Source organism: Polyodon spathula, chromosome 8, assembly GCF_017654505.1.
Source record: "Polyodon spathula isolate WHYD16114869_AA chromosome 8, ASM1765450v1, whole genome shotgun sequence".
Classification (NCBI taxonomy): domain Eukaryota; kingdom Metazoa; phylum Chordata; class Actinopteri; order Acipenseriformes; family Polyodontidae; genus Polyodon; species Polyodon spathula.
In genome coordinates, this window is record NC_054541.1 from 16238492 (window position 1) to 16251581 (window position 13090).

At 39.1% G+C, this 13090-nt stretch overlaps 1 protein-coding gene across 2 annotated transcripts in view; it reads left to right on the forward strand.

Moving 5' to 3' along the window:
* Positions 1 to 13090, forward strand: part of LOC121319518 (synapsin-3-like) — a 223186-nt gene that overhangs the window by 105507 nt on the left and 104589 nt on the right. For both annotated transcript variants that reach the window (XM_041257035.1, XM_041257036.1), the window contains exon 6: positions 2443 to 2532. In XM_041257035.1, coding sequence (XP_041112969.1) covers positions 2443 to 2532 — 90 coding nt within the window. The remainder of the gene's footprint in view (positions 1 to 2442; positions 2533 to 13090) is intronic.

Here is a 13090-nt window from a genome sequence, read left to right on the forward strand (position 1 = left end):
GGATACTGTGGTAAAACTCTAGATCATTATAGTAAGGTATTGTTTATACATGGCTAAAGGCGTGTCTTGAAAAGGTTTCTAAATACATGTTTACTTGTCTCGAGATAGATTAAGGATTTATGTTACAATTGCTTTATCATAACTTTTATCACCACACCGTACATGACACATGCTCCGCAGGTGGCTGCATGATAAGATATCTGTCAACGACTATCCTGAAATCTTAACAAAAAAAGCCGTGCCCACATTCATGCTTTCATCTGTGTCTGGTATGTACTGTGTCTTGTTTTTGGAAGGTTTGTTTAAAACTTAAAACATAGATTGATAAGAAGATAGCAGCAGAAGTATGTTTGTTTGGAAAATCAGGCTTTGGCCTCTTATTACTGACTCAGCTAAGCATTCTGCATAGATCAGGAGCACGCCCAAAATGTTCAAACACAATTTTTCTTTTTTTTTTTGCTAAAATCTCTATTTTTGAAGTAGGGGACCATTGCACTTTTCAGACTGCTTGCTCAAATATGTCAAAGTAACACTCACAAGCAAAGTTTATTCATCCCTTAATCCATTGTATAACGCACTGATGAGACCACAGTGTCGAGTTCTGGTCACCTCAGCACCAAAGGGTCTTTGTGACCATGGAGAGAGTTCAAATAAGGGCAATCAGACTAATCCCAGAGTTTAAGGATTGGTTGAAACAACAGAATCCATTTAGCCTGGCATAAAGATGAATTAGGGGGGACACAACTGAAGTATTTAAAACCTTAAAAGGAGTTGACATAGTTAACCCAAACCAAAACTTTAAGCACAGCACAGAAACCAGCAGAGGAGGGTGGAAATTAAGTGGAGATAGGCTTAGGACCGAGGGAAGGAGACCCTTCTTCACACATTGAGTGGTGAGGGTATGCAATTTGTTACCTAGTTGTGTTGCTGAAGGTTACTCCTCTTTACACAGAGAGTGGTGAGGGTATGCAATCGGTTACCTAGTCATGTTGTTGAAAGGAGTCTCTTCTTCACACAAAGTGGTGAGGGTATGCAATGGGTTACCTAAGGTGCTTTCACACAGAGGAGTTATGACGCTTCATAACCGCCACTGAAGCGGCTCATAGGTCTGTGTGAATTGCCTATACTGCCACAGAACCGTCATATTTTATGCTGTCTCTGAACAACCTTGGGAGGTGGTTCAGAGATGGCACTGAACTATCATAACTGCTAGTGTGAAAGGCTATATCGCCACTGAAGCGGTATAGTGGGTGTGGTTTCAAAGTCAACATGCCCCATCACTGTAGCCTAGGTAGGTAAGGGGTGTACATGCAGTGCTGAGACACAGCTTATCGTGCAGAGTCCTAGCTCCCATAACTCTCATTAAAAATCTCATAAAATGCTATATTTTTTTTAAATCTCAACCCAGTTGTATTAAGTCTGCAAGTTCTTGTGTGCGCTCTAAAGAGAGACAGTCTGCTGCCACATTTGTAGCCTACTTTTAAATTATTTTTAAATTACGATTTCAGCTTGAGTGCCTTTAAGTAAGATGACACTGGCTGCAACTCTATTGTCATTTTTTATACACAAATAAGCTTAGAACTTGACAGTTCTGAGGTCAATCAGCTGCTAGGAACCAGACAAGCTCAGATGGGCCATCCCCACAATTCACTGCAGATAAGAGGAATTTCATAGATAAATTTGTTCCATTTTTTTATTTAACCAGGATAGAGCCCTTCAAGGTGGGCCTGGCAGGAAAAGGTGACAAGAAAAAACAATATAAAATCAATGGCAAAGCCAAATCATTCAAACAGGACCAAAACACTTAAACAATCATAAAAACAGCAATACAATACAAAAGCAAAAAAAGCAGAACAATTCCAGTTTACATGATCCTGGTCATAGTCAGTATTTATAGGATTTGCAACCTATTTCTGAATGATTTAAAGGTATTGTGAAGAGGCTGTTTTTATGTTCGAATACAATGAGTTCCAAAGATGAGATGCTTCATATACAAAGGCATGTTGGCCCATATTAGATCTCAATTCACGTATTTTAAAAGTAGGCACATAAAATGTGAGTGATTCTAGATAATTTAATCATGAGTTCTGTAGTAAATTGCACTGTCTGATTGTTATTTGATTGTAAACAAGGCAGGGTTTTCTCTGGGATGGAGGGATGGTTATCTATTCAGGCCTGGGTTGGGTAAAAGGAGCAACAATTTAATCATTTAGCATTTGTTAATCTGTCCTAATACTTATTGGATGGCAGTGTATATAACATTTTGAGCCTTCTAGTAAACACACTAGTTGTCTAGCTTATAAACTCTGTTCCTTTTCTGCTGTTGACAGCGAACATTAAAAAAAGAAAAGAAAATCTCTTCTTTAATGAAAATAATTGCATGCCATGAAAAAAAAAAAGTTAATTGAAATTGAGCCCTGTCTTCTTCCTGTTTTCTTTCAGTTTTCCCAGCTGATAAAGATCTTCCAATCCCAGGGCCTGGAAAAATTCCCTCTCACTGAGCAAACATTCTTCCCCAATCATAAGGAGATGGTGAGTGCCCTTCAGAAACACCCTTGTTTTGCCCCAGACTGTTTCACAAGCTGGTTTTATTCCTGCCCGCAACGATAACATTTTTACGATTGCTTCAATTTGATCTCGTTCCATTGTAAACAGGGTTTATGAAGGCCAAGGTAACTTCAGGGTTTATATATATCTATATATAGGTATATATATATATATATATATATATATATATATATATATATATATTTCTCCTCTGTCTCTCTGTGAGTACCTCGCACACATACACCATGACACCCCTTGTACATATACCATCGAGACGATTAACCACCCGTTTTTCCCTAATTCGTGCGTATAGTTGTCATAAGCAAAGTTATCCAAGTGTACACCCAGACTTACGTGTTGGGCCGAAGCAAGAGACAGTATGTGTATCTGACCGCGCTTGCACAACTCGTATCCACGTCCATAAGGGATATAGTTGTCACATTGCCATACTGCACAACTTACAGAGATAAACATTGTTATAGTGGATAGTTGTGCATTGTAATGACCACTTCAGAGCAACTTGTAGTCCACTTGTAGTTTCTTTAATGATGATGAATGCATGTTATTTACAGTTATGACTACAAGCTCCCCCTGTATTGTTTAAGTCCTGCTTTTTAACATTAACAGTCCATCACTATTGGTGATGCAGTGTAGCCCCCCCACTTGTCTTCCAATACTTTTAGTGGAGGCAGCAGTGCGTGCAACCAAATTAGTTTTACTTTTATATCTAGGAAACTGCATTTCCGATTGTCATGATTGTCATCTGTGGGCATGTGAAGGTGTCTGTGTGCATGCCATACATCAAGAGAAGTGTTTATCCAATTGGGATGAAACTTTTTCTAGCTGCTATTGATAGTATCACAACTATCGAGTGCATGCTGTGTGGATAGTTGTTCAAGGATTCTACAGTTTCCTTGGCGAGGCTGGTTCCCCAGATTTGAGACAAAGGGGCAGTCATTTTATTTTAGTTTAGTTTCTCACAAGCATTTCAGATGTACACAGAAACAAGCGATTTAATTAAAGCTTGCACAGGTGTTACATCTTGGAACAATCAGCAGCCATATTGGACAGATTCAGAGGCAAATTGTCTGAGAGTACAGTAATAACTGCCTTGATTTTGCACTTGTTTTCATCAGGCTTTTATCATCCAATTCGAACCTCCTATGCCAACTTCGGATTGCATTTGGCTCTAATCCCGTTCACAAATATGTGTATACTTTCACTTGCTGTGCGATTATGAGGACCCTCTGTTTGTGCATGCACTGGTTATAGCATACATTACCCCTCGTTATTTCGCTATGTGACTTACATGACAAGAATCTGGGAAATGTCGAGGCTGGGAATTAGTGAAGGGGGCTTATATGTACAATTTGAGGTCAACAAGTCCTAGCTGTGGATTAAACCAAACGTTACAGTATGATCCGTACAACAATACTCTGCTTCTTCCTGAAATACGCTTTATCAGGTAACCCTTTATAAAAATAGACAGTGTTTTCATAACTGATTAGAGGGGAGGGATAATCGTTCTGTCACTCTGTCTAATACAGACAGCGAAAACAAGTGAAGATTAACTGGGAAGAATACACATTTATTAGGAATATGAGAATGAAGGAATGTTATTGGGTGTGCTTAATCACAAGCCATATAATACCATATATTGCACTATACATTTTTGACAAATCTGTATTTTGGTCTGTGAAAATACAGGTGAGCATAGTTGAGCAAGCATTGCGAGTAAATAAATGCTTGTAGTCCTTTAAGATTAAATATCCAGTCTGAAAGATTGCACTTAAGTCAGTTAAGGGTTGCAGATGACAACTGCACCATGGTTCATTGCAGCCAGTCCAGCCTTGTCATTCCCCTGTAAAAAGGGATGGATAACTTTAGGGTGTGTCTCAGTGCAAAACACCTATCCCTGCTGGAGTGTGGAAGTTATCTCCCTAAGTAATCGCTATGTAAAGTCATCCATGAGGGAGTGTCGTTATCAATACTAACTACTAGTGTTCTTGATTTACTTGATGGCAGAGTACAACCATTCCTGGACTGCATCACAGCATATAGGTATGGGTGCCCTAAAGGCATGGAAAATCCAGCAGTATAAGCAGACCACCAGCGATAGGACTAATGAGTGTTCTGAGTGTTCTTGCATTGATACGCAGAGCTTCAGGAGTATGGAGTGCATTAGTCCTATCGCTGGTGCATACTTAGAAATGCAGCATCATTGTACTCAAACACTAACAGCAATTAAATAGAATTGTATAAAACTAAAATGCTGATCGATTTCCTTGAATTTCTTTTCTTTGGAATCTCAAAATCTCAATCTCTTCGATTACGCCTTCGATTACACCTATAACGCTCCGGGCTGTACAAAATTCAGCCGAAGTGCAGTATCTGAAATCGGGGCTGAGAGTGGTGGTGTTGGATTTCACAGCAAAGGGACAGCTTATGACATTTTTTTTTTTTTTTTTTTTTTTTTTTAATTAGCCTCTTGCCTCCCAATGCACCCAGGCAGGTGGTAAGATATGTCCTACCACACACCCTGCTGTGGGTCAGTGCTTACATAAGGGTTTCCGTAGCTATCTGCAGGGGCTTGTGGGTTATTTAGCCCTCCTCACTCATGGAATAACTGCAGTACCCCTACAATATTCTGCCCAAGAAAGGTAGACCTTCCTGTTTTATCTACGTGTCCCATACTCCTCTCACAGACAAGTCACAGACTTTAAGGGTAACATGAAATGAACTGCTTTGTTACTCTATAAGGATGAGACCAGACCATGTTTCAAATTTTAAACATGTTTACCATTTATTAGTTCCAAATCCCCACTTTCCATTCTATACTGAGTGTTGTTTAGATACAATATATACTGCTAGTACTAACAAAGACAGGCAATTGATCAGATTACCTGAACCCATGGAGAAACAGCCTCCAACTCGTTCACCAATGGTCCACGGAAATCCTGGGGATATTAGAGGTTTCTCTATCTTTGTCGCCTCTATGCCTGGTATTTTATACTATACTGGGCTCAGGACATACGTGACCACAGTCTGTTTTTGTTGTCTTACTTCTGTAAGTATCAAGAGAAATTAGCCATTCAGCTGCTATTCCATTCAAGTGCAACCAACCACTAACTTTTACAAGGTTACTGTGGCTAATTTTGTACCATATTTTTTATTCCCATACATTTCTGCACATGCTTTCCAATATCCAATCATATTATACATAAGTTACCTTAGCAACTCTACTTATGCCAAAGTCACCTCCAGCAAACAGGTTTAACATTACCAACAGTTTCTCTCATATGGCATTTCTATCCTACAGCTTCTGATCCAAGTACAAAGGGAAGCTTTACTATAACATTCTGTTGTTTGTAGTGTGGCCAACTTGTGTGTGTTTTTACCAGCTCCCCCTCCCAGTGGTGGTGTCTGTAGTACTGCAGTCCCCGATGGACCAATCCGTAGGATCTAGGATATAGGATTTAGATCTGTGGAGCTCAGGCTGCAAGCGTCTCAATGTTTCCATTGTGTGTTGGAGCTGCATGTACCGGTGTTTATAGTTTTGTCATGTCAAAGAGAGAAAGAGAGCTCATGAACCTTAGAAAAGGTCAGATCCCTTCATTGTCTCTTGGCAGTCCAGCTGTATGCACGGATCTCTTCTCACGTCTCACACTGCTGTGATGGTTTGCCCTTGCTTTATTGCAAAACTGTACCCAAATTAACTCCACTGTGAAAGATGTGAAGTATCGTCTATCACTGCTCCCAGGTAGACAGAACTGGAAGGCTGTTCAGTGGTCAATATTTCAACATGTATAGTAAGCTGTGGATGGGTAATTAGAAAGTGACCCTGCACTGTACAACACTGCTTTGAACATGAAGACCTGTGTCTTGTAGCTAGGTTGGTATTATTATTATTATTATAATCTCCATCTGGGGTGACAGTCAGTGGGTGGGTTACAATAGAGATCCCAGTATATGTTGAGAACCGCTCATTCTATGTGATGAAACAATAGGAGCATTCCAATGTTCTTAATGGTCTCAGAATCAAGACTTTTGAAAGAGTTTTAGATGAATGCTTGGTTTCACATCCTGTGAATGACCTGTTTAAGGCTGTATCTTGGCTACTAATGAACCATTGATATGTGTGCATTTGTAATGAGATTCAGCTCCACAGCTCCATATTAACTTAAGACGTGGTGAGTGTTGACCTCATTTGTCTATATAACTAATGCAATTCTTTCATATCCCTGACTACATGACTTGAGTTTCATACCATGTATTTATAGTTTCAATCTGTCTATTTGTCTGCATCATTGTAACAGGGGTTGCTGCAGGCTCCAAGCTAGCCCCTTGGGTTTGAGGCTGTGATACAAAGCCTCTGTCTGCCAGTGCTTTGAGGTGGGCTGTCTGCACAGAGTCGAATTTCAAACAGCAGGGTCTCTTTGTGACTGAATGTCCCCTCTAATTCCCTGTCTCTCAAGACCCAGTAACTTCCCTATGATCAAGGAGGGATCATCTATCCCAATTAGTATAATCTAACCCCTGACGATGGATTTTCTTCTTTCACATCTTTTCATGGCCTAATGAATCAATTTCCTGTTGCACTTTTCTCATATTGAATAACCCTCCCCTATAATTAGGTGATTGTGCAGTAATAATAAAATTATCATTGAAAAATGTTTTGACTAAGTCCTTAATTCTATATTTTCTCTCCTCTGCATATGTCGCTTAACAATAATGAACTTATTCACTCATACACAAGATTAATGTTTGCTACCCACTCATTTCTCTGATTTCCACACCCAAAACATTTAAAGACTTTTAAGAAAGACTTCTAGTTTTGTATTAATACATACCCTAGTACTGAGTGTTTCATAGTTCTAGAGATCCAAGTGTCTGTCTGATCTTGGTGGTGTCATCTGGTTCATGATACTTCAGCATTTGTTTTTGGAGCATCAGTTTATAATTTCAAGTTGGAAACTAAGTGCCACCCCTTCACCTGGTTTAACCTTTTCTTTCTATGTGAACAATATTACTTGATAACTGGTAGTGCCCAATAAGCAATGGACAGTGGACCACATGTGTGGTCTGGCAGTGGTTAAACTGTGGTGAACGAGGGACGCTGTCTGTTTGATCAATGTGATGATGGTGGTAGAATGTGGTGCAGTACCAGGAGGTTGGCTGTGCCATCCTGCCTGAGAACCCCTCTACTCTGTATCGATGGGGGGGGGGGGGGGGGGGGGGGGGTTATAGTTTTTTATTATTATTTGGCAAAATCGGTTATTTTCAGTTATTAAAAATAAACACCACTCACACACATTAGTTTTCAGTTTCTATAATACATTAACTTACTGTGTTGAAGTGTGGTTGTCCACATTAGGATTCCATTTTGAATCAGAGAATTGTGAGAAGTAACAGATTTCATTTTACAACCATTATCACCCATGTATCTATCACTACAGTTCATGTTTGTTTTTTTTTCTGCCCACCCCATCATATGACTATAGCATACTGTAGTAATTAATTGGAGCCCGCATACAATAAGTTATTTCCATTTTTTTTCCAGAATTAAACCTTCATCACGGTACTCTGATTAAGGTTTGATATTTATGTAGCTATAATAATAACATTAATCATAATAGTAATAATTAGGCACTCATTGTATACAAGAACAAATTTAACCCTGTGCGGTCCTGTAGCAGGGGGAGATCTGTGCTGACTCTGCTGGCGTGTTCACGGTGCTGCAGGAAGAGGGCGGCAGTCGTCCAACAACCACTTGTGAGTCATGGCAGTGACACAGGGAGGTGGGAAAGTGGGTGTGTGGACTTTCCCCCTCTCTGAATGGCTGAGAGGCGGGTCTTGGGGAGATTGTTAGCTCTATAAGTTAACGCTCTGTTGTTTCCTTAGGTCTGCCCTTTTAAATGCGGAAGCGCTGGTCCATGACCAAGAACCAGTTGGAGAGAAAGAAACAGAGTTTCAGAGCGAGACAGTGAGGGCGGGGAACGCATGGGCAGACCCCTGAATAGTATATCAGAGCAGGCTAGTTAGCCGGCAGCGAAGGACGGTGATCCGGGTCGCACCGGCAGCGGCGACCAAGATATCGCTGCAAAGTGCAGCACCTTTTCTTTGTAGTTTTGTTACTGTTTTATTTTCCCTTTTTCTTTTTGCCTTCTATTCTTGAATTATTGTTTGAAGCACCTGCGAGTGCGATTGCACCCTGGACTGTTTTACCATTATTTGGTATTTCTGTGGTTCTGTTTACCATAGTTGGTAAGCAGACCACGGACCAACAGCGCCCTCTGCGGGCCAAAAGAAATCATTGCGTCAAAATAAAACTGGGCACCTGTGCGGTGTTTTCAGGTTCACCTTTCTGTCTCCTGAGTCAGTGAATTACCCACCACCCTTCTACAGGTCCATTTATTTTACATGCGCTGTTTAAAAGTAATTTTTTTTCACAGTAAAACAGGTTTAAAAGGCACTGCATACCAACAGGACACTCAGTACTGCATCTCCAGCCCCGCCCCACTCCTTGTTCGCTGTATTTATCACATCTCTCTTCGTTGTGCATACTGATAAGTCACTTCCTGATCACTCGTTTTATCACCAAACTCCTCAATAATGCGATCCAAGTCATTATTTTATTACTATAACATCTCAAAAAGCTTGGCAAATGTCAACGAATTTTCTTTGAGCGCTGGATGTGGAAACAGCTATCTTGTTTGTTTTGTCCGTGTTTTGTCTGTGGTAAAGGGACTATGTGTATTGCTCAGATCCGCCTATATATATTTTTTTTCCCCACTTCTCTCGGCCATTGGAAGCTTTTTGCTGCTTTTTCCAGAGAAAAAACAACTAGGGACCTATGCTTGACGTCTTTTTGATGATGTCGGACCTAGTCCGACATAGGACTACGAAGGGTTAATATGCATTAGTAGAAGCATAACTGTTCAGCAGTTTTAAATTTACAGTAACTTTTTTGGTTCATCACTGAATAAAACCGTAACGGCATAAAAACGAACTGGTCATGCCGTGTTGCTGGTTTGTTTGGGTGAGTGGTCATTAAACCCGTTGCTAAGCAAATGACGTGTATTACATAGTTCAAAACAAATTGATCATTGGTCATCTGCAGTGTCTTTGCACACTGCTCACCTTATGAAACCTTATTAGAAAGAGAGTAGTGAATGATTGACATTATTTAAATTATGTTGCCAAAACCCACTTTTAAACATTTTATAAAACAAATCTTCTAAATATGTCTTCGGTAGTGTTTTTTCGGATATTATTGGTTAAAACTGAAAACTTCAAACCCTACATGTAAGCCAAGCATGCACTCGGTTACAGACCCTGGTTAACTAATCTTGTACTACCTCACCTAAATTAACATTGGATAGTCCAAGATTAGTGCTAAGTGGGATCTGTGAAACTAGCCATTAACCTGGGTACTGACAACAGGAACCCAATTTTAAACACAATGTTTAGAAATATTAAAAGAAACCTAATAAATTGAGAGACAGGCTAATGGACTAAAAGTATTTTAGGAGACATTGAAAATGACTTCTTGTCCAAATGGTTTGCATTGAATATATTACTTTAGTGTTTCAAGAATTAGTGCTATTAAGTGTTATGTTATGGATAAACAAAATGTTAGGACACTTATGAGGCTATCGTGGTGAGATAATTAGTATCTGTTGGGAGAACCAACCAGAAAAGCCACTTGAAGCTGGATGTGACTGCCACAGAATCACCATGAAGTTTCCAATGTTGTCCTGCAACAGTAACGGATATAACTGGGGGTGGGGTGCTGTGTTTGTCACAGTGTTTTTAAGTGTAGGGGCAATGGGTGGCATGCAGACTACATTATTGGGCATGACACTGAATACCCTTTTGCTCTTGAAAGGGCAATGGGTTGATACCAGAACACGGTCACCACACAGATTACCCGTCGTGTACTCAGTGGTACGAGACCCAGTGATGGGCACAGGGATTCTAATATGAAGAACAAAACCATGCACTTTTAATGACTTGGCATTTCAGCTCATTGAATGGAATGGAAGGGCTGGACTCAAACCGCAAACCATACAATTCAAAGATGAACATCTTATCATTCAAATAAAAGGCAAGCTCTTTAGTCGATAGGCAAGTACAAGTCTAATGCTGATGTCAGTATTAACTGATGGTATGCTAGGAGGAGATCCATTACACACCGCAGACACTGCAGAGACTGGACAAAGAATTTGAAATACCTGGATACGTGAGCATTCCTCAATGATTACAGACTTTTCCACCTTTTTAAATCCAGCTTTCATTTTAATGGCAGAAAAGGGTTTGTTTTTTCAGAGGTAATGAGAATTCAGAAAAGAATCAGTTTTGTGATGAGAAATTAAAATACTTTACTGTTCAAAATAAAGGACACTGTAAAAAGTGACATGCAGAAATTGTTACCTCAAAGACAAAATGCATTCACAGAATATAAAATTCATAAATAACACGGAAGAAACTTTAAACAGTGCTGCCAGTTTAGCATCGGATACATTCTCTCAGTACATGGTCTGTGCTGGTAGTTCTCTTGTTTACTCTGTCCTACTTCCAACAGTATTCCAGTGCAAAGGGTGGTCCAATAGAAACTAATAAGAGCCACAGGGAGTAGTGGGAAGCAGCTGTTTACAAGTAAACAAAGTGACTCTGTCAGCATCGCCATAACAGTTGCAAGATATAACTATGGCAGTGCCATAAATTTTGATTCAAGTCATACCCCTGTGATAACCACGTACACCTTTATTGAAACCAGGCTCAAATCAGATCGTTGCTCTGTCTGTAGCGAACACTTTTATTTTCTGATGCTGTCCTTTTATTAACGGTATCATTTGACTGCAATCAATCTGTAGATATAACTGTGTGGACATTCAGTTGCCACTGCACGTTATTTTAGGACAAGAAAAACAAAGTTGCACATGGGATCTGTTTATGCAACACTTTGTGTTGGATTTAATTATATAATGGAATGCTTTCCATACATACAGACAATACTGTGCTGCTGATAATTCAGTTCCTTGGTTCTTAAAAGGAAGTGGAAAAGCGTCAATATTTTTTCCAGCTGGTTTTCTACAAAGCTTATAAAGAAACGTACTGTATAACAACTGCATGCTACACTTTGTAAAGTTCTAGGATTTTTTTTTTTAATTTGTATCTTTATTATAAAAATATAAAACAAAGTGATTAAAAGACAAACACATATTTCTTTCTTTTTTCTTTTTTAAAAAGGCTACCTCAGCAATAGGTATGTGCCTCACAAACTCTCCTTCTCACCATGACATCAAGCCCACACAGCGTTCTGTGGTGTCTGTGTTGAGTAAATACAGTCTATTTACACATGGACATGAACCAAACACTTTGAAACAGAGTTGCCACATAATTCTTGATAGCATGTGTTAGGACCATGCTGATCTCGGTCTAACATATCCTTTTATTGGTTACTTAACCACCCTAATAAAAGTTTACCCCAGTAAAGTTGCACGATCATTTTGCGGTTTTCTCATGGTCCTAATGTGCATTTATCTTAGTTTACTCTGGTTTGCAGTGTTTTATTAATATGCTTTACCATACCTCTGTATGCTGTAGACTGCTCACCTATTGTTCCAGCAGCACAATGCTGGAGCTCATTTCCAACATGTTCTGTAATACTGCTTTGTTAATATGGAGCGGTGTTTGTGAGACTTCATCACAAAATGTTTCAAAGACAATGTATGGAATGGTCACATTTTTCCAGTGATCTAAACCAAGGCAGGCCTATATGTTGCCTGGACTTTTGTTACATTATGATATGCTAATAAAAGTTTAGATCATGACAACAGACCCTGTGATCTCTGTAATATGTGTGAAGGAGCTTTCACTAAGTCCAGGAGTGAGGACTGATTTTTTTTGTTTGTTTGTTTGTTTGTTTTTTTAAGCTTGCCTGTTGCTTTTTCCTGTACTGTGACAACTCTGTTTCAAAAGAGGAATGAACTGAAGATAATATTAGATGTCCAAAAATACATACAGTGGCAAAACAAATACAAATGTAAAATAAAAATATGGTAAGTGACAATATATTATTTGCACCCATTTTGTCAGAATCTTTAACACTGAAAACTATTGAGAGTTTTTTTTTTTTCTTTTTTAATCAAAATCTTCCAGGTGACAGTCTAAAGCATTCAGAATGTCCTTTCTTTAGTACTCAAGGCATGAAGTAAAATCAAGTACTGTTTATAATCAGAAAAAAGGAAAAAGAAAAATCTGAAGGCTTAGCTTTTTGGACCTTCACAAATGTGTACTCATGTGTTTTTCGAGTTACTCTTGATTAATTGTTTGTGAATATGGTCATGAATTTTGTTACAGCTTTCTAATAAGCTGTCGTTAGTATATTACATATAGCAAAGTTGTTTTTTACCGAAAAGCATAAAACAAGGGAACAGAGCTGTATGTTGATTAACTCCCTGGTGGTTTGAAAGTCCTAACTCATTGGGATTTTACTGTGTAACCTAATTTACGTATTAACTGTACTTTTTAAAAGGTC